The sequence below is a fragment of the Staurois parvus genome, unplaced genomic scaffold (genome assembly GCF_062004578.1).
Source record: "Staurois parvus isolate SC_StPar_1 unplaced genomic scaffold, SC_StPar_1.0 ptg000297l, whole genome shotgun sequence".
Lineage (NCBI taxonomy): Eukaryota > Metazoa > Chordata > Amphibia > Anura > Ranidae > Staurois > Staurois parvus.
The window spans coordinates 6,870,734-6,891,785 of record NW_028318093.1 but is presented as its reverse complement, the minus strand read 5'-3'; the positions used below and the strand labels follow the sequence as shown (position 1 = coordinate 6,891,785).

At 44.7% G+C, this 21,052-nt stretch overlaps 1 protein-coding gene across 3 annotated transcripts in view; it reads right to left on the bottom strand.

Moving 5' to 3' along the window:
- Positions 1 to 646: 646 nt before the first annotated feature.
- Positions 647 to 21,052, bottom strand: part of USP42 (ubiquitin specific peptidase 42) — a 93,404-nt gene continuing 72,998 nt past the window's right edge. For all 3 annotated transcript variants that reach the window (XM_089682762.1, XM_089682761.1, XM_089682763.1), the window contains 3 exons: positions 20,764 to 20,858; positions 14,991 to 15,682; positions 647 to 1,996 (listed from right to left, as the gene is read on the bottom strand). In XM_089682762.1, the coding sequence (XP_089538888.1) occupies positions 1,989 to 1,996; positions 14,991 to 15,682; positions 20,764 to 20,858 (795 nt within the window). In that variant the 3' untranslated portion in view covers positions 647 to 1,988. The remainder of the gene's footprint in view (positions 1,997 to 14,990; positions 15,683 to 20,763; positions 20,859 to 21,052) is intronic.

Sequence of the window (21,052 nt, the reverse complement as noted above, 5' to 3'; positions counted from 1 at the left end):
AAAGAGGTCATTCTTGAAGAATGGAAAAAGCTAGATGTTGCAATATAGAGCATACCATATTGTGCCTATTAAGGATGAGACACTCCCCCGGCCCCTCCTATATATATTTTGATTCCCGATTCCTAATCACATGATCTAAGGAAGGGGCAAGTCCCTGAAACATGATGACCGGCTTCTCTTCTTGGTTTGAGTGCTCCCCTAGGCTTCCAGTTTGCCCTCACCAACCCTTGTTCGGGTGGTCTCTTGCCAGGTTTAGGACATTACAGCCAGATCTGGGACATGTGACTTTTGGCAGATGTGTCATCTTAGGGATTCTGGCACACCCTTCCCACTGTCCTAAGACTCCTGAGCTGAGCAACCTGTTGGGTCCTGGATTATGTGTCATCCTCCAGCTTCTGGGAATATGGTTTTCTTCTCTCCACTGGCTTGGTGATGCATCAATCTGGGCACTCCTACATGTCATGCTTTTTAGCCCAACATTAAAGTGAATTTCGATTTTCACTGTTCCTGGGCTTGTGACTATTGACTTCCACAGGGTTGGGAGCGCTGCTTTATTTGCGGTTTTATAATGAGTCTAATGCACACACAGCTCACGTCTGACCCACCCTCTCACACATCATAGCAAGAAAGACAATACACAATACAATTTAGTTTGTTTAAACAGTGTTTATATACTAAATCTGACATGCTACATCAGCTGTGGAGTTCTCCGCAGTTGAAGCTTTTTATTTTTATTGTTCTCATATATATATATATATATATATATATATATATATATATATATATATATATGGAACTTGACACATGTTCATCACGCATAAACAATAGATTATGCAGTTAACTAAGGTATACACTTTTCTGGCTCCTGATGCAGGAGCGAAAACAATTATAAACTTGTAATTATTTTTTTTTTTAAACTTCTTTTCTGACGTAGTATTTAAATAAAATCACAGTATGAAGTATTGAGTTGCTGGGCATTAAAATAGAGTAACCTGTAACCCATTTAAAACCTCTCCGACAGAAAAAGGGTTTTGTTTTTGTTTTTAAGGTCCATGAAATTAAATTAAAAAATAAAACTATCATGTTGAAAGACAACAAATCAACATTCACAAGTGACAATTTCCTGTTTTTTTGGAATTTGTATGTAAAAATTATACTTGCTTTACATACACAACAAAAAAAGGGGGAGCAAGAAGCCGGAGATAAAATTCTCCAAATATAAACCCCTGGCATATAATCAGATCGCAAGGTCATTTAGGAGAAGTAGACATTTTGATGGAAAATGCAATGATTCCTCAAGCTTCTGTGAAGGTGTAGCATGGGAAAAAAAAACATGCTGTGTAATACACAAATAATCCTGAGTCTCTTAGAAAGCAGCATTTGAGAGCACATGTTCCAGGGTGTTTCCAATTTTACATAGGACTAGACTCCAAAAAAAGTATTTGGCGCTTGAGTTTTGAACTGGATGACATGTCGAAAACATAAGGAATCTTTCAAAAATACTTGTGGTAAAGTTTTTCACATTAATTTGTGAAACACAAAGTCCAAAAACTTTGCTCACTTTTACACACACCAAAAGGAATGGGTAGTTGTGTTGGTCTTTAGTCAACTGACCATGACGCACACTGTTGATAGTATGTTGACCACAACCTGGAAAACCAAAATTACTAAACCAATGAGTTAAGGTTGGGTTTTTTATTCTACCATAGCCACCACATCCAAGTATTCAGTATTAGAGGGATAACTGCAAATGCTTTTAGGGAAAAAAAAAAAAAGCCTGGTACTAGGAAGGGGGGAGCGAGGAACCGATGGTTCATTAAAGAGACCCTTTTCTCTTGTTTGTGGAGAATGTATCACGTTGACACATATGGGTTAACAGAGGGCATATTGACTGTTTGAATGAGTCAATCCTGGCTCTCTCCAAGATGTGCTCAAATAGATTTCGATCCAGTGTTTCCAGGAGTCAACCTGTGCTACGTGCTTCATTCTCATCGTTCTAAAATAAAACAAAAACAATCATCAGTCAAGTAAACCATACAAATCCTGACAGCAAGAGCTCAATCTCCCTTAAAGCTGAACTTAAGATAATATGTACATATTCCGTATCCCTTTAAAATACACTCTAATAAGCTCATACAAACTTTTCTTTAAAGGAACCTGGAAAAATAAATACAGTTAGGTCCATATATATTTGGACACAGGCACAATTTTAGATTTTTTCAGGCATTTACCAAAACATATTCAAGCTATAATTATATAATGGATATGGGCTGAAAGTGCACACTCTCAGGTTTAATTTGAGGGTATGGACATCCAAATTGGAGGAAGGGTTTAGGAATTACAGCTCTTAAGAATAGCCATCCCCCCTTTTTCAAGGGACCAAAAGTAATTGTACAATTGAATATAATTAGAGATGAGCGAAGAAATGAAAAATTCGATTCGACTGATTCGGCGAATTCGTGGACAATATTCGATTCGAGTCGAATAAATTCGCTGTGAATTTAACTTAAAAAAGGGTGTTTCTAGGCTTCAGAGAGACTTAATATTAGTGCAGAACACTGTACCTTTAATTTAAATGCCCTTGGAGTCTGCTGGGGAAGAGAAATAATACCGTCTGTCAGTATGACATGCAGATGAGTGCCGTCGATCTTAGAATCACTGCACACTTCACTCCTTTGGCCAGTCACGGGGCCAAAACCAGTGTTTGGAGCCACAGTGTGGCGGTGGAGGCAGCAGCAATGGGAGGCCATACAGCAACCTATGACAAAATGGAAACCAGCAGGAGCGTGAGGAGACCTGAAAGTGGCACATGGCAGAGTGGGAGCAATGGGAGGCGGTACAGGGACCCAGGTCACACTGTGGGCCCAGCAGCAGCGTGACCAGGCGGTACGGGGGCCCATGGCCGATATGGGGCTTGGTGGCACCTATGGAAGGCCTGTAATCTGCCAGCAACCTATGACAAAATGGACAACCGCAGGAGTGTGAGGAGATTTCAAAGTGGCACATGGCAGAGTGGAAGCAATGGGAGGCCGTACAGGGACCCAGGTCACACTGTGGGACCAGCATCAGCGTGAACAGGCGGTACGGGGGCCCATGGCCGATTTGACCTCATTCATCCCATAGTCCTGCCGACTCACGAATAGCGTGGCCTCCTCAAAGGGCCTGAGCAAGCGCAGGTGTCACACATGAGCTGACAATGGCTGACATCTAAGTTACACAGGGAGTACCTTTATCCGCTTTTAACATCAGGAAATCTGTGATGGCCTTTAGCTGTTCGTAAAGGCGGTCTAACATATGTAGGGTTGAATTACACCTTGTTGCAACGTCACAGCATGAGGAGTCGGTACGGGGGCCCATGGCAGATTACATGTCTGGCAGCAGCAATGGGAGGCCCGTAATCTGCCAGCACCCTATGTCAAAAAATTTAACACACCAGCAGTGTGAAGAGACCTGAAAGTGGCACATGGCAGCAGAGTGTGGCGATGGAGACAGCAGCAATGGGAGGCCGTACAGGGACCCATGACAGACTCTAGACTTGGCAGCAGCATGAGGAGGCGGTATATAGGGGCCCATGGCAGATTAGGGGCCTGGCAGCAGCTATGTGAGGCCCGTAATCTGCCTGCACCCTATGTCAAAAAATTAAACACACCAGCAGTGTGAAGAGACCTGAAAGTGGCACATGGCAGCAGAGTGTGGCGATGGAGACAGCAGCAATGGGAGGCCGTACAGGGACCCATGACAGACTCTAGACTTGGCAGCAGCATGAGGAGGCGGTATATAGGGGCCCATGGCAGATTAGGGGCCTGGCAGCAGCTATGTGAGGCCCGTAATCTGCCTGCACCCTATGTCAAAAAATTAAACACACCAGCAGTGTGAAGAGACCTGAAAGTGGCACATGGCAGCAGAGTGTGGCGATGGAGACAGCAGCAATGGGAGGCCGTACAGGGACCCATGACAGACTCTAGACTTGGCAGCAGCATGAGGAGGCGGTATATAGGGGCCCATGGCAGATTAGGGGCCTGGCAGCAGCTATGTGAGGCCCGTAATCTGCCTGCACCCTATGTCAAAAAATTTAACACACCAGCAGTGTGAAGAGACCTGAAAGTGGCACATGGCAGCAGAGTGTGGCGATGGAGACAGCAGCAATGGGAGGCCGTACAGGGACCCATGACAGACTCTAGACTTGGCAGCAGCATGAGGAGGCGGTATATAGGGGCCCATGGCAGATTAGGGGCCTGGCAGCAGCTATGTGAGGCCCGTAATCTGCCTGCACCCTATGTCAAAAAATTAAACACACCAGCAGTGTGAAGAGACCTGAAAGTGGCACATGGCAGCAGAGTGTGGCGATGGAGACAGCAGCAATGGGAGGCCGTACAGGGACCCATGACAGACTCTGGACTTGGCAGCAGCATGAGGAGGCGGTATATAGGGGCCCATGGCAGATTAGGGGCCTGGCAGCAGCTATGTGAGGCCCGTAATCTGCCTGCACCCTATGTCAAAAAATTTAACACACCAGCAGTGTGAAGAGACCTGAAAGTGGCACATGGCAGCAGAGTGTGGCGATGGAGACAGCAGCAATGGGAGGCCGTACAGGGACCCATGAGAGACTCTGGACTTGGCAGCAGCATGAGGAGGCGGTATATAGGGGCCCATGGCAGATTAGGGGCCTGGCAGCAGCTATGTGAGGCCCGTAATCTGCCTGCACCCTATGTCAAAAAATTAAACACACCAGCAGTGTGAAGAGACCTGAAAGTGGCACATGGCAGAGTGTGGCGATGGAGACAGCAGCAATGGGAGGCCGTACAGGGACCCATGACAGACTCTAGACTTGGCAGCAGCATGAGGAGGCGGTATATAGGGGCCCATGGCAGATTAGGGGCCTGGCAGCAGCTATGTGAGGCCCGTAATCTGCCTGCACCCTATGTCAAAAAATTAAACACACCAGCAGTGTGAAGAGACCTGAAAGTGGCACATGGCAGCAGAGTGTGGCGATGGAGACAGCAGCAATGGGAGGCCGTACAGGGACCCATGAGAGACTCTGGACCTAGCAGCAGCATGAGGAGGCGGTATATAGGGGCCTATGGCAGATTAGGGGCCTGGCAGCAGCTATAGGAGGCCCGTAATCTGCCAGCACCCTATGTCAAAAAATTAAACACACCAGCAGTGTGAGGAGACCTGAAAGTGGCACATGTTTGAGGCATGATTCATGGCGGATTTAGTCAGTTGTGTCAGGAACTGGTGGTTTGAAATCCAGACTAATCCACGCCTGATTCATTTTCACAAACGTGAGTCTCTCCACACTTTGGGTGGACAGTCGTGTCCTCCGCGGAGTTACAATACCTCCTGCCGCACTAAACACGCGCTCCGATGCCACGCTACTGGCCGGGCATGACAGCCTTTCAAGGGCAAATTCAGCTAGTTGGGGCCAAAGGTCAAGTTTCGTTGCCCAGTAGTCAAGGGGATTGTCTACCTCGGTTGGCAGGGTGCTGTCCAAGTAGGCCCAAGCCTGTTGTTTGAGCTCCTGCTCCAGGTCCACCTGATGCTGCTGCTGTGGCTGGTTAGTAGTTTCCTCACTGCGCTGGTGAAGAAAGCTACTCATCATCGACTGCAGACTGAGGCAGCCACTGCTGGTGGAGCTGCCACTGCTCCTACCACCCCACCCCTCCCCTGCTGCCATGCCAGCGGAACGCGAGCGCACAGGGCCCACAGTGTCTGAGGATGGACGTTGGCGCACAAAGGCAGAGACCAACTGACTACATAGGTGGTTTTTATAGTACGTAATTTTGGCCTCCCTCTCAGCAGGTGTGAAAAAGGCCACCATTTTGGACCGGTAGCGAGGGTCCAACAAGGTGGACAGCCAAAAGTCATCCCTCTGTCTGATGGTTATTATTCGGCTGTCGCTACGCAAGCAACCGAGCATGCTATGGGCAATTTGTGCCAAGGAATGCGAGGGACTCCCTGCCTCCATCTCCACAGCATACTGCCACGGTGCGTCTGGGTCCTCTGTCTCCTCCTCCTCCTCCTCTACCAGATGCTCCTGCTCCTCCACTCCTGTCCGCTGAGTGGAAAAACCACCCATTTCACTCAATAATTCCTGAGCACAAATGTCCTCCTCTACCTCCTCCTCTTCTTCCTGTCCTGCCCCCACAGGGGTCATGTGGCGTTGAGATCTGTGCGCCACGTCTACCGCACCCTGACCAGCCATTGTTAACAGCATTTGTTCCAGGACGTGCAACAGAGGAATGACGTCGTTCATCCCATAGTCCTGCCGACTCACGAATAGCGTGGCCTCCTCAAAGGGCCTGAGCAAGCGGCAGGTGTCACGCATGAGCTGCCAATGGCTGACATCTAAGTTACACAGGGGAGTACCTTTATCCGCTTGTAACATCAGGAAATCGGTGATGGCCTTTCGCTGCTCGTAAAGGCGGTCTAACATGTGTAGGGTTGAATTCCACCTTGTTGCAACGTCGCAGATCAGGCGATGCTGTGGAATTCCGTTCTGCCGCTGCAGCTCAATGAGGGTGTTCTTTGCGGTGTAGGAATGGCTGAAATGCATGCACAGTTTACGTGACATTTTAAGGATGTCTTGCAGTGGGATGGTGGATTTTAGGAACCGCTTGACAACCAGATTGAACACGTGAGCCATGCATGGCGCATGGCACAACCTTCCTTGACGCAGAGCAGACACCATGTTCTTTCCGTTGTCAGTCAACATGGTTCCGATTTTTAGTTTGCGCGGAGACAGCCATCTGTCGATTTCTCTGTTCATTACACTCAGCAGTTCCTCCCCTGTGTGACTACGTTCGCCAAGGCATACCAGGTGCAGCACAGCGTGACACCGTTGCGCCCTGCACATGTGATATGCCGGTCGGGTAATGGGACTTGGCACGGGGGTGGCGGCTGAGGACACGGCGGAAAAAGAGGTGGTAGAGGCGGACATGCTTGCTGGACCAAGGACGTGCAAACGTGGAGGCAAAAGCGTCGTGACCTGTCCAAGTTGCTGGTGCGGCTGTGCCGGCACCACGTTCACCCAGTGGGCCGTAAATGACATGTACTGTCCCTGACCGTAGTTACAGCTCCACACGTCGGCGCTGCCGTGCACTTTGGCAGAGACCGACATGCTCAAAGACTGGCCCACCATCTCTTCTACATGTGAATGCAGGGCTGGCACTGCCTTTTGGGCAAAGAAATGACGGCTTGGCACTCTCCACCGCGGCGCGGCACAAGCCATCATTTCTCGGAAAGGTGCTGAGTCCACCAGTTGGAAAGGGAGGGACTGCAGCACCAGCAACTTGGACAGGAGGACGTTCAGCTTTTGCACCGTCGGGTGCGTGCTCGCAAACTGTTGTCTCTTGGATACGGATTCCAAGAAAGACTGTTGACGGAATCCGAGAAGAGGAGTAGCAGGAGAAGGAGCATCTGAACGAGCGGAAGATGCCAATGAGCGACAACTCCCCTCAGCAGAGGTGTTGGAGCCTTGACTGGCTGATAGAGGGCGATTGACGACGTCGGGTGACGGAGCAAGTAACGGAGCGGGTGATGGAGCGGGGGCTGGGGCAGGCAGAACCGCCGTATGTTTATCACGGTTTTCCCAGGCCACCGAATGGTGACGCTGCATATGCTGACGCAACGCTGTAGTCCCAACATGGGCCCCCTGGCCACGCTTGCATTTCTGGCCACATAGTCGACATACGGCTACGTTTACTTCCTCGGGCGGCTTGAGGAAAAATTGCCACACCACCGAGTAGGAAACTTTGCCCCCGCTACTCTTCACTGGCTGACTGCTACTTCCTCCGTGCGCACCGGCACCACTACTGGCCGTGGTGGTAGGCTGCAGTGGAGCTGGTGCTCTACTCCGTGGACGTTTGGCTCCACTGACACTGATGCGACCCTGCTGCTGTCTCCTGGGCAACCCACCGACTGTTTTGCTCGCTGCCAAGCTGCCACCCTCTTCTCCTGATGATGCGGAAGAAATTGCCTGATGACGACGAGGCTGCCAAGTGCGATCAACCTCCTCATCATCAAGTAGGGTCTCCGCCTCACTACTAGCCCCCTCGGCTGCGTCTGGGTCAGGAGACAGACCTGTCTCTAGACCGGCTACCGAGCCACTCTCCTCGCCAGTACTTGTTCGCTTGGCTGCTGAAAAGGCCGATGTCTCCCCCCGTTCCTGACCGCCCTCTGTTAGCTCTTCCTCACTGTACAGTGGGGCTGAGCCCACAGCATGCGATACTTCGCTTGGTGAGGGAACAGCAAAGGACAGGGGCAGGTAGAGGACACGTGATTTCAGTGGGCTTGGTCCCGGGCCATGCCAACTAACGGTTGTGTCTGACGTACCCACCGACCGTTGGCTGTAGGTGTCAGAGGTGACCTGGGAAGAGGAAGACGACCGAGCCAACCAATCAATGACGGCAGGGTTGTCGGTGGAGACACGACCGCTGGATGACACCGGGAGCACTGGCCTCTGGCTGCGAATACTGCTGCCTCGACCCCTTCCTCTGCTGCCACGTCTGCTCGCTCCTAAAACATTGCCTCCTCTGCCACTCCTCTGCATGTTGTCTGACATACTATTTAATTCAACGATTAGGTGTCCCTGAGTAACAATTCTCTGGCACTCAGTAACAATTCTGTCTGTCCCTGAGTATGAATTCTGTGGCCCTGAGTAACAATTCTGTGTCTGTGCGAGTAACAATTCTGTGTCTGTGCGAGTAACAATTCTGTGTCTGTGCGAGTAACAATTCTGTGTCTGTGCAAGTAACAATTTTGTGTCTGTGCGAGTAACAATTCTCTGGCACTCAGTAACAATTCTGTCTGTCCCTGAGTAACAATTCTCTGGCACTCAGTAACAATTCTGTCTGTCCCTGAGTAACAATTCTCTGGCACTCAGTAACAATTCTGTCTGTCCCTGAGTATGAATTCTGTGGCCCTGAGTAACAATTCTGTGTCTGTGCAAGTAACAATTTTGTGTCTGTGCGAGTAACAATTCTCTGGCACTCAGTAACAATTCTGTCTGTCCCTGAGTAACAATTCTCTGGCACTCAGTAACAATTCTGTCTGTCCCTGAGTATGAATTCTGTGGCCCTGAGTAACAATTCTGTGTCTGTGCGAGTAACAATTCTGTGTCTGTGCAAGTAACAATTTTGTGTCTGTGCGAGTAACAATTCTCTGGCACTCAGTAACAATTCTGTCTGTCCCTGAGTAACAATTCTCTGGCACTCAGTAACAATCCTGTCTGTCCCTAAGTAACAATTCTCTGGCACTCAGTAACAATTCTGTCTGTCCCTGAGTATGAATTCTGTGGCCCTGAGTAACAATTCTGTGTCTGTGCGAGTAACAATTCTGTGTCTGTGCAAGTAACAATTTTGTGTCTGTGCAAGTAACAATTTTGTGTCTGTGCAAGTAACAATTCTCTGGCACTCAGTAACAATTCTGTCTGTCCCTGAGTAACAATTCTCTGGCACTCAGTAACAATTCTGTCTGTCCCTGAGTAACAATTCTCTGGCACTCAGTAACAATTCTGTCTGTCCCTGAGTAACAATTCTCTGGCACTCAGTAACAATTCTGTCTGTCCCTGAGTAACAATTCTCTGGCACTCAGTAACAATTCTGTCTGTCCCTGAGTAACAATTCTCTGGCACTCAGTAACAATTCTGTCTGTCCCTGAGTAACAATTCTCTGGCACTCAGTAACAATTCTGTCTGTCCCTGAGTAACAATTCTCTGGCACTCAGTAACAATTCTGTCTGTCCCTGAGTAACAATTCTGTCTGTCCCTGAGTATGAATTCTGTGGCCCTGAGTAAGAATTCTCTGGCACTCAGTAACAATTCTGTCTGTCCCTGAGTAACAATTCTCTGGCACTCAGTAACAATTCTGTCTGTCCCTGAGTAAAAATTCTGTGGCCCTAATAACGTTTCTGTGGCCCTAAGTAACAATTCTCTGGCACTGAGTGAAAATTCTGTCTGTCCCTGAGTATGAATTCTGTGGCCCTAACTAGCGTTTCTTTGTCCCTAAATAACGATTCTGTGGCCCTCATTAACAAGTCTGTGTCCCTGAGTAATGGTTCTCTGTCCCTAAGTAACTTCTCTCTGTCCCCAATTCTCGTTTCTGTGGCCCTAACTCTGTCCCTGTCCCTAGTACAGAGCGGTCTGCCTCTGTTCAATGACTGCAGGCAAATGAAGATTTCCAAAATGGCCGCTATATATACCTCGACCATTACACAGTGCTGGCTGGCTGGCTGCTGATTGGCTGATGCGATCACATGTCGTTGAGGAATGCATTATGGGGCAGCGCGCCTTGTCTGCGCGCCTTCCCCGACATCCCCGCTCCGTCGCCGCACATGTCAGCCGCCATTTTCGGAAAAATTTCGATTCGCGCGTCCGAATTAGGCTGTTTTTCGGATTCGGCACGAATCGAAATTTTTCCGATATTCGACTCGAATTCCACTTCGGATACTTCGATTCGCTCATCTCTAAATATAATCATAAATGTTCTTTAAAATTTTGTTGAAAAACCTTTACTGGCAATGACTGCCTGAAGTCTGGAACCCATGGACATTACCAAAGACTGGGTTTCTGCCTGATGCTTTGCCAGGCTCTAACTGCAGCTTTCTTCAGTTCTTTGTGGGTCTTTTTGCCTTTAGTTTTGCCTTCGGCAAGTGAAATGCATGCTCAATTGGGTTGAGATCAGGTGATTGACTTGGTCATTGCAGAATATTCCACTTTTCCTTCAAAAACTCCTGGGTTGCTTTTGCAGTGTGTTTTGGATCATTCTCCATCTGTACTGTGAAGTGCCGTCCAATCAACTTTGCTGCATTTGGCTGAATTTAGGCTGACCGTATATCTCTAAACACTGCAGAATTCATCCAGCTGCTTGTGTCACATCAACAAACACCAATGACCCAGTGCCACTGGAAGCCATGCATGCATGGCCATGCCATCACACTGCCTCCACCATGTTTTACAGATTATATTGTGTGCTTTGGATCATGAGCTGTTCCAAGTCTTCTCCACACTTTTTTCTTCCCGTCATTCTGCTACAGATTAATCTTAGTTTCAACCGTGCAAAGAATGCTTTTCCAGAACTGGTCTGGTTTTTTTAGATGAATTTTGGCAAAGTCTAATCTAGCTTATGAATGGTTTGCACCTTGTGGTAAACCCTCTGTATTTGCTCTCATGAAGTCTTCTCAATTGTAGACTGACAATGATACGCCCACCTCCTGGAGAGTGCCCTTCACTTGTCTGGATGTTGTGAATGGGTTTTTCTTTACCATAGAGAGGATCCTGTGATCACCCACCACTTTTGTCTTCCATGGATGTCCATGTCTTTTTATTTTGCAAAGCTCACCAGTGAGTTCTTTCCTCAGAATGTACAAAACTTTTGATTTGGCCACGCCTAATGTTGCTGCTAACTCTCTGATGGATTTGTTTCTTTTTTAATGCCTTACAATGTCCTGTTTCACTTGAATGGACAGATCCTCTGAATGCATGATGTAGGTTAACAACAATAGATTCCAAATGCAAATACCACACTTAGAATCAACTCCAGACCGTTTACTTGCTGAATTGATGAAGAAATAACAAAGGAGTAGCCCACACCTGGCCATGGAACAGCTTTTGATTCAATTGTCCAATTACTTTTGTTCCTTCGAAAAAGGGGTTATGGCTACTCTTAAGAGCTGTAATTCCTAAACCCTTCCTCCAATTTGGATGCACTTACCCTCAAATTAAACCTGAGAGTGTGCACTTTCAGCCCATATCCATTATAGAACTATAGCTTGAATAGGTATTGGTAAATACCTGAAAAAATCTAAAATTGTGCCTGTGCCCAAATATATATGGACCTAACTGTATATACAGTGCTCAGCATAAATGAGTACACCCCTTTTGAAAAATAAGATTTTAATAAATATCTCAATGAACATAAGAACAGTTACCAAAAATTTGACAAAACTGAGCTTTATAGAACATTTGTTCAGCTCATTACATGAAAATAAGGTTATCAATATAACAGACTACAAAATCTTCAGTTTTACTAAAAATTCGTTGATGCAAAAATGAATACACCCCCCTACTACATCTAATATTTTGTAGATCAGAAAAGTCAGTTAAATCTGAACTCTTGATATGCATACTTGATCAGGTTAGTGACTCAGCAGAAATAAAGCAAATTAATTAACATGACCACAACATGGAGCTAGTTATTTTCAGCTGGAAAAGGTGATCAATGGCATCCTTCTATAAAGACACCGGGGTTCCAAGGCCTGGCTACGCTGTCTGGATCATGTTTTTTTCTTCATATATTAGGCTGACAATGGGAGTATTAAGGCCTCGTTCACACCATTAATGCAGAAAAACAGATAGAAAATGATGAGACATCAATTTTTATGCACGTTCCAATGAGTTTTATACTGATTGCAGACTACTGCTCAGAAAAAAATCAGCATAACACCAGTTTTGTGGTGTAAACAGGACACAGAGAACTGAATCTGTTCTGCCCTTGCAGTACTGTCCTCTGCCCCCTTCACTGAAGAGTACTCTGCCCCTTTTTACATCATCCCACCTTATTACTTTCCCTAACCCCCCCCCCCCCCCACACTACCGTCCTCAATGCTCCCCCACGCTACGGTCCTCGGGCCCCCCTCCCCCACGCTACGGTCCTCGGGCCCCCCTCCCCCACGCTACGGTCCTCGGGCCCCCCTCCCCCACGCTACGGTCCTCGGGCCCCCCTCCCCCACGCTACTGTCCTCGGGCCCCCCTCCCCCACGCTACTGTCCTTGGGCCCCCCCGACTACAGTTCTCAGCCCGCATCCGGACCCCAGTCCGCCATCTAGTGATGCCTGCTTTAAACTATATAAGTCAGAGATATCACATTTAGTCTAAGAACACCTCCACATATGACAAATTGTACTCCACGTGTATGAATATTTAGGATAGTAGATGTTAATGGAAAGCTACCAAATATCTAAAATTTTTTAGTTTTGTAAATGGATGTGAGGAAGGGTTATAACATCTGTCACTTGAATCTGCTCTCCGTGGTCTAGTTGAGTGCCAGTTCACATATATGCGGATTGGAAGAGGTTTGAACCGCATTCAATCTGCATGACATGTGAAACAACATTGCTTCCTATAGTGCCTGTTGACATTCACTATATTGCCAAAAGTATTGGGACGCCTGCCTTTACACACACATGAACTGTTATGGCATCCCAGTCTTAGTCCGTAGGGTTCAATATTGAGTTGTCCCACCCTTTGCAGTTATAACAGCTTCAACTCTTCTGGGAAGGCTGTCCACAAGGTTTAGTAGTGCGTCTCTGGGAATGTTTGACCATTCTTTCAGATGCGCATTTGTGAGGTCAGGCACTGAAGTCGGACGAGAAGGCCTGGCTCAAGTTTCTGCCCTAATTTATCCCAAAGGTGTTCCATCAGGTTGAGGTCAGGACCCTGTGCAGGCCAGTCAACTTCCTCCACCCCAAACTCCCTCATCCGTGTCTTTATGGACCTTGCTTTGTGCACTGGTGCACAGTCATGTTGGAACAGGAAGGGGCCATCCGCAAATGGTTCCCACAAAGTTGGGAGCATGAAATTGTCCAAAATGTCTTGGTATGCAGATGTCTTAAGAGTTCCTTTCACTGGAACTAAGGGGCCAAGCCCAACATCCTGATAGACAACCCCACACCATAATCCCCCCTCCAACAAACATTACACTTGGCACAATGCAGTCAGGCAAGTACCGTTCTCATGGCAACTGCCAAACCCAGACATGTCCATCGGATTGCCAGACAAAGAAGCGTGATTAATCACTCCAGAGAATGCATCTCCACTGCTCCAGAGTACAGTGGCAGCGTGCTTTACACCACTGCATCCGACGCTATGCATTGCACTTGGTGATGTAAGGCTTGGATGTAGCTGCTCGGCTATGGAAACCCATTCCATGAAGCCCTCTACACACGGTTGTGCTAATCTGAAGGCCACACGAAGTTTGGAGGTCTTTAGCTATTGACTCTGCAGACAGTTGGCGACTTCTGTGCACTTCCAACCTCAATGAGCTGACCCTAATCTGTCATTTTACTTGGCCTACCAATTTGTGGCTAAGTTTCTGTTGTTCCCAGTTGCTTCCACTTTGTTATAATACCACTAAAAGTTGACTGTGGAATATTTAGTAGCACGGAAATTATACAAATGGACTTATTGCACAGGTGGCAACCTATCATGGTATTCACTGAACTCCTGAGAGCAGCCCATTCTTTCACAAATGTTTGTAGAAGCAGTATGCATGCCTAGGTATTTGATTTTATACACCTGTGGCCATGGAGGTGAATGGAACACCAGAATCCAATGATTTAGAGGGGTGTCCCAATACTTTTGTCAATATAGTCTATGTCCGGTGCACTGGCAGTGAGGATTGAAGAAAAAAAAAAAAAAAAAAGAGTCCTGTCTGATTTCTGAGTAGTACGGTCTGGTCCAGGGGTGGATTACAGAATATTGACTTCTATGGTGACCGCTTCTGAATTGCTCGTCATCAGTTGTGATCAGGATTTCAGTTCAGGATCAGGTTCAGCACAGTTTGCTCTTCTCTCTCCCCCTCAAAATTAAAAAAGCCTTGCAAAACCGCATCCAAACCGGCCCTGAACCTGTGAACAGTACAATCCGCAGCTGTGTCACAAAAACCGGTCCTGAACAAGTAGATTGCAATCCACACTGAAACCGGACTTTGAAATTTTGAACGCACATTTGTGAGTCTACACTTAGATTCACTAGAATGTGTCACTACGACAGAGTTTCATCTTCAAAAGGGACACAGACCACTATAGAAACATTTTTTTTTTCTTAAAACATAGAGCAGATTAAAGCTAGAGCACCAACAGCTAACAAATATGTACTCAGAAGGTAGCGAAAACCTGAGTTTCTAGCCCAATCAATCCAAAAGTTAAATCATTTTGACTAGAAGACATAATTAGAACACCACTGTAAAGCATTTTGTATTGTTTGTTCTTACCACGTGGCCAGTCGGAAGGTGAGCGGTTGTGATTGGCCTGGCGTTTGAAGCCGCGTTCGTAGTCCTCCTCTTCTGAGCTGCCATCACGATGGTATTTTCTTTTTTTTGAGCTTCCATAATCTTGATGGTAGTTGGAGTAACCGTTAAGTTTTCTGTGGTGGTAGGGGTCAAATTGACGTGAGTAAAAGGATTGATGGTTGTTGTATTTGAAGTTATAGGCTTGATCGCGCCCCCTGCTGTGGTGGGACCATCCTGATTTATAGTCTTTACAAGCCCAATAGTCCCTATCATAATGCCCCCGATGATCTCTATAAGGGGAATAATGTCTACGGTGTTTCTCCCTGCTTCTTGATCGGTCCCTTTTAGAATGATAATATGAACAGCGATCTCCAGTTCTCCCTCTGCTTCTAGAGCGCTGCCTGTCATAGTCTCTGTGTTTGTAGTGTCCACTACTGGAATAGTCCCTATGTCTGTATTCCCTATCCGGCAACCTATACCGATCATATTTGGATCTATCAAAGCTTTGTGATCGTCTATCACTGTTCCTTTTGTGGTCTTCGGAGGACCCAGAAGATTGCGGTAGTGGCTTGTTCTCTGCAATGCTCTCTGAGGCAATTAACCTGATGCCGATATCCACATTTGGTGGAATTTCCTGTTTTGTTACAGCCATTTCTGTTGATTGCAGCTGGGGTCTAAAAAAGAAAAAGAAAAAAAAATTATTATTGTTCTAGATTATTTCAATGTCAAAGTGCAGTCAATCCAAAAAGGGACATTTCAGATATGTGTAAATGTCAACAGGCTCAACCTTCAAGATCTTATTTTGTAATATTATGTACTTTAATAACAACAGCGCCAAATTCCTAGGATAGATCACATGCTATAATGAGGAGTGTCTCTTTTTTTATACTAAGGATATGCAGCAAACGTTTATGGTGTGGGTACAGAGTGAGAAGCCCTGGCAGGAAGACAGGAGGTAAAGTGTTACTAAACCCAGAACCCAGCATTCACTATATCTGGTCTCCCACAGTACACAGAACAAGGAAATGCAATTATTTTAGTAAATGTAAACTGCTAAATAACTTTTTTTCATTCTGCAGTTAGAGCAATCGTGTGACTTCTATCAGTGTCCAGCAGAGCACTGGTTAAAGCTAGGAGGAGGAGTTTTCATTCTCCCGATTGTCCTATGAGGCTGCAGGACCCCTGACCCTCTGCCTGGACAGTGCTAATTAGCCCTGTGGTGATCACATGCACTCTCTCAAGAAAAACTCTAGCAATACACACAAAATTGAGCATGTGCAGCTCGCCCCCAAGGCTCTGTTCTATCAGGAGATGGATTGGGGACAGTAGAAGGAGAGGATCAGAGAAGACAGGATCAAACATCCTTATACAATATGAAGGATTAACCCCTTAGGTTCCACAGTGAGCATAACAAGCATGCTTTACTGCATACACAGACTGATTTTGCTGTTGTGGGTTTAGTAACACTAACTTTCTTCAGTCCTGCTAGAGGAAACCCATGATCACTCTACCTTAAGGACACTGTGGATAGCGGCATAATTTTTTAACTAGACTGATCATTCTGAAAATACACACTAAAAACTGTTTATTGTGAAATAACTAGTGTAAACGAGTTCCTGAAGCATATACCTAAATGAATGGCTGCATGCAAACATAGTCCAGTGAAGACATGATTTATATTAAAAACTTCAGTTTTGCATCACTGGACATAAAACAAAGCTGCCACTGGTAAGGGCCCAAAGCCATCTTCTACAGACAAGCGAACGGCACAAAAAGCTAGCAGCACAGCTAAGCATGGTTTATAATTCAGAGCACCTTAGGTTATTCTTTCAAAAAAAATCTTCCAGAGGCCATTTTGTGGTTTTAGCGGGAATTTTTTTTGTAATAGTCCTGGAGCATATCAAATCTTTTCCTGAACAGGTTTCCTTGCCTCAGCTGCCCCAGAAACTAATGAAGTCTAAAAAAGATGGGTCCACTGAGGATTTATTTATAAATCTGAGGCACAATGTATACAGACATACAGATAAAAAGCCTTAATGTGTTTTTGACTTTAGGTGTTTACTTGTAATGCATCCCTGCAACTAGACAATTTAAGGAAATGAGCACTGGTATTAAAAATCTAAAAGTGTGGGGGGGTTGACATGTTCAACTGTACGTTTGTTTTCTTTTGACATTCCTTTGTGACCAAAAGGCTGTAGTCTCCTTTGTTATGAAATTGTTTTTGTATTTTTGTGCTTACCTCAAAAAAAAAAAAAAATCTACAAATAGGAAACAAAAAAAAGTCAATGCCCCAGATACAGTGGGAAAAAAAATATGTGAAACCTCTGTAATTAACTGATTTTCTGCTGTACTTTGACATACAATATAATATTATCCTCTATTATCTAAGTCATAATAGACAAACACATTGTGCTTAAGCTGATAAACAATTTAAAATGTCTTGTGTATTTATTAACACTCCCATGAATTTTAGCAGTTTATAGTTAGTTGAAACTCTTGGAAGCAACAACTTCAAACAAAGGCTTTCAGTAGCTCTGGATCAGACCTGCACAATGTTCAGGAGGCATTTTTAACCATTCCTCTTTACAAAACTGCTTCAGCTCAGACACATTTGTAGGATATCTGGTGTGAATGTATCTCAAGATAATTCCACAGCATCTCTATGGGGTTAGGGTCTGGGCTCGGACTGGACCACTCCAAAAGGCGCTTTGTCTTTTTCTGAAGCTAGTCTGTGGTGGAGTTACTTTGATGCTTAGGGTCGCTGTCCTGCTGCATCACCCAATTTCAACCAAGCTTCAGCAGGTGGGACAGCCACCCTGACAGTCTATAGAATATTTTGATAAACTTTGAAATTAATTTTCCCCTCAAATGAAAGCAAGTGGTCCAAGCCCTGAGGCAGCAAAGAAATCCCAAATCATGAGGGTTCCCCCCAAAGTACTTCAGTTAGGATAATGTTTTGATGTTGGTAAGCTGTGCTCTTTTTGTGCCATAGATTGTGCAGAGTATTCTTGCCAAACTATTCAACTTTTGTTTCATCAGTCCACAAAACATTTCCCCTGTTCAAAGACCTACGTATATTGGAGTTATGAACAGGGGATTTTGTCAATTCCAGTGAGGGCTTCAAGCCTTTAGCGGTTACTTCTTTACCTAATTGAGAATTGTGTTGTGCCTTGGGAGTCATCTCGTCTAGGTGCCCACTTCTAGAAAAAGTAGCCACAGTACTAAAACTTTCCACATTTACAGACAATTTAACTATTAACTGATAGGTGCCTAAATACTTTCAGATTGCTTTATATCCTTTTCCAGCAGTATACAGATCAACTACTCTTGATTGTATTATTATAAATACTGTATAATAATAATAATAATAATAATTGTATGTTTTCAGAGAGCTCCTTTTTGCAAGGCACGGTTCACATCAGCTGATGTGTCTGATAAGACAGTGAAACATTTTAAGATTGCTGTTTATAAAAGTAGCTCTACAACCACACCTCCAGATGCATGTCATTATTTGGACTCCAGGTGCGTAGACTCCAAAAAGCTTTTGCTGAAGTAGTCTATGGATTCACTTACTTATTCCGACAGCATTTAAGCTCTAATAAGTGTGATCAATAAAGACATGAGAAATTAGAAATGTTTATGTGTTAGCTTAAGCACATTGTGTTTGTCTATTGTTGTGACTTAGAGGAGGATTAGATCAAATTTTATGGCAAATTACTGTAGAAAACTAGTTAATTCCAAGGGGAGCACATACTTTTTCTTGCCACTGCAGATTTAACTTTATCCTATTATTAAAAGTATTCTACTATAATAATTCCTGTGAGTTACAATTTATGAAGACAATATCTGCACTCTTACTGATTAAATACACTAATCTAAAAAAAAAAACAAAACCCCAAGGATTCTATAAAGTTTTTCAAACTAAGTCCTTTTTTATTAAGTGCAGGGAAATGTCAATGCTAGCCAATAGACTGAACAAAAAAAAATAAAATACAAAGACTAACCTTTATACCACAACAAGTTTTAACATTAGAGGAGTCTAATCTTAGTGGACAGAGTCAAACAAAAAACACAATGTTAGTTATTGAAAAGTCCTTTAATTCCATCACCAGGCTTTCTATATTTGCTACACTGACCAAGTCTGAAAATTCAGGCACAGGGGGCGTTTGCTTAGCCCCTCTGAACACCTTTTAACCTGGCAGGAGAAAAGCAGCTTAAAAAAAGTGATACAAGCAGAGTACTGCACATGCATTCAAGTGCATTAACAGAGCATGCATTACCAATTTATTCTGGGCATTAGAATGCATTAACACGCCTGAACATGTCTGGCGTTTATGTGCATTCTGGAGATTTTTTTTATTGCTCAAGAGCTCCTTTCCTGAACGCACTGCTGATAGTAATTTTGTCTGCCTGCCGCTCCTCTCTTAATGCACCTGTAAACATCTATGTACACATGAACACACAAGCTAGTAGAGATGCATTTTCAGGCATAAAGAAAAAACCGCCAGTGAAAGTGGCATTTAAGACCTGTGTGATTGAGCCCTGGTTCAGGCTCCTTAAAAACTCTGTTTCATTTTCTGTTTCTCGGCGCACTGGTATCCAAAGAGACAAGAATTCCCACTATACTATACCAAGGACTCCAAGTGTAATTTTGAGATGTAACACAAGTATTGGTCCATGGATGTAAAATTCCTCCAGGATCTCCAGCTTGTCTTAAACTTCTCTTCTTTATTATGTTGGGTGGTAGATATTTGATAGGTGGAGAGTGCTGTTTCCATAGCAAGGGTATACAGGCTTTTTTTCCGTATTTAACATATGAATGGTAAGAGAAGACTTGTAATTTGAAAAAGGTTTTACATAAATGTTTCTGTAAGATGGAGAAGACACGCAGCCGTGTTTTAGCTCAGATCAACCTGGGTAGGTTGTTTAATCATAGCAAGCACATCGCCCCCAAAGGGTTGCAGGTCTGTGCATGACCAAAACACATGTAAGATGGGATACTTTATTTTTTTTTTAAACAGTCAAAGGATCTCTTTATCATTCCTTTCTTAGGAGAAACATATTGCGTATAATGTAATGAATGTTTATGCTGTATATTTTTTAACTGTTAACTTTGCTCTTTAAGGACTTACAGGATGACGGTCTACAACTTTTGTTTCTTGCATAAAACTACTTTTGAACTTGCCGTAAAAAATATTTTTCTTTGCGTGCATAGGAGGACATGGAAACTCAGAATCAGCAGGGTTATGCAGCCACCTAAAAGAGGTTGGGACACTGAAACAGAAAGTTATAAGCTAGCCCCCATATACCTCCAAATCTCCTCGGGATGCCTCAGTTTTGTGAGAAAGCAATACACAGAGTAAAAAAAACAAAAAAAAAAGGGGAGGGGGGGTGTCCTGTTTCACAGTAAACAAAAAAATCTTACTCCCAACGTCCACTGAGAGACACAGAAATTCAGAAACCCTTGGATCAAAAGCAGATGAAATTAAACCCTTGCAAGACAGAGGGACTGCCACAAAGATGAAAAGGGCGCAGAGGATCACTCAAACTTCAGATCAATGCAGAAAACAGCTGCCAAATGGAAACGTCTACCTGTTGGAGCAATGGGCTCCAACCAGTGAAAGAGTGGAGAACAAACCAAAAATCCACCAAAAACAGGTGGGAAAAAAAAAAAAACTACTCAAACAAAAGAAAAAAAAAAAAACTTAAACAACGAAATGTGGACAACAAGAATATATATATATTTCTGTATTACCTCTGCTCTGATGCTGTGATTTCACATGCATAGCTTGCTGGCGAAACTGCTGTTTTATCAGTGTCCTCTGTGACCAGAATAAAGGAAGATTCAGTCTAAAATGAAAAAACACAGTATATTGAATTTGTCATACAAAAATGTCAAATTCCTTTTAAAACTAAAGTAATCCTTTCTGAAAAAATCATGAAGCAGCAACAAAACAAAAACATCTTTAAAGTGCAGTAACCTATAGCAAACAGTCTGATCTTCTTTAAATGACCTAACAACAGGAAATTGATATATGACTGGC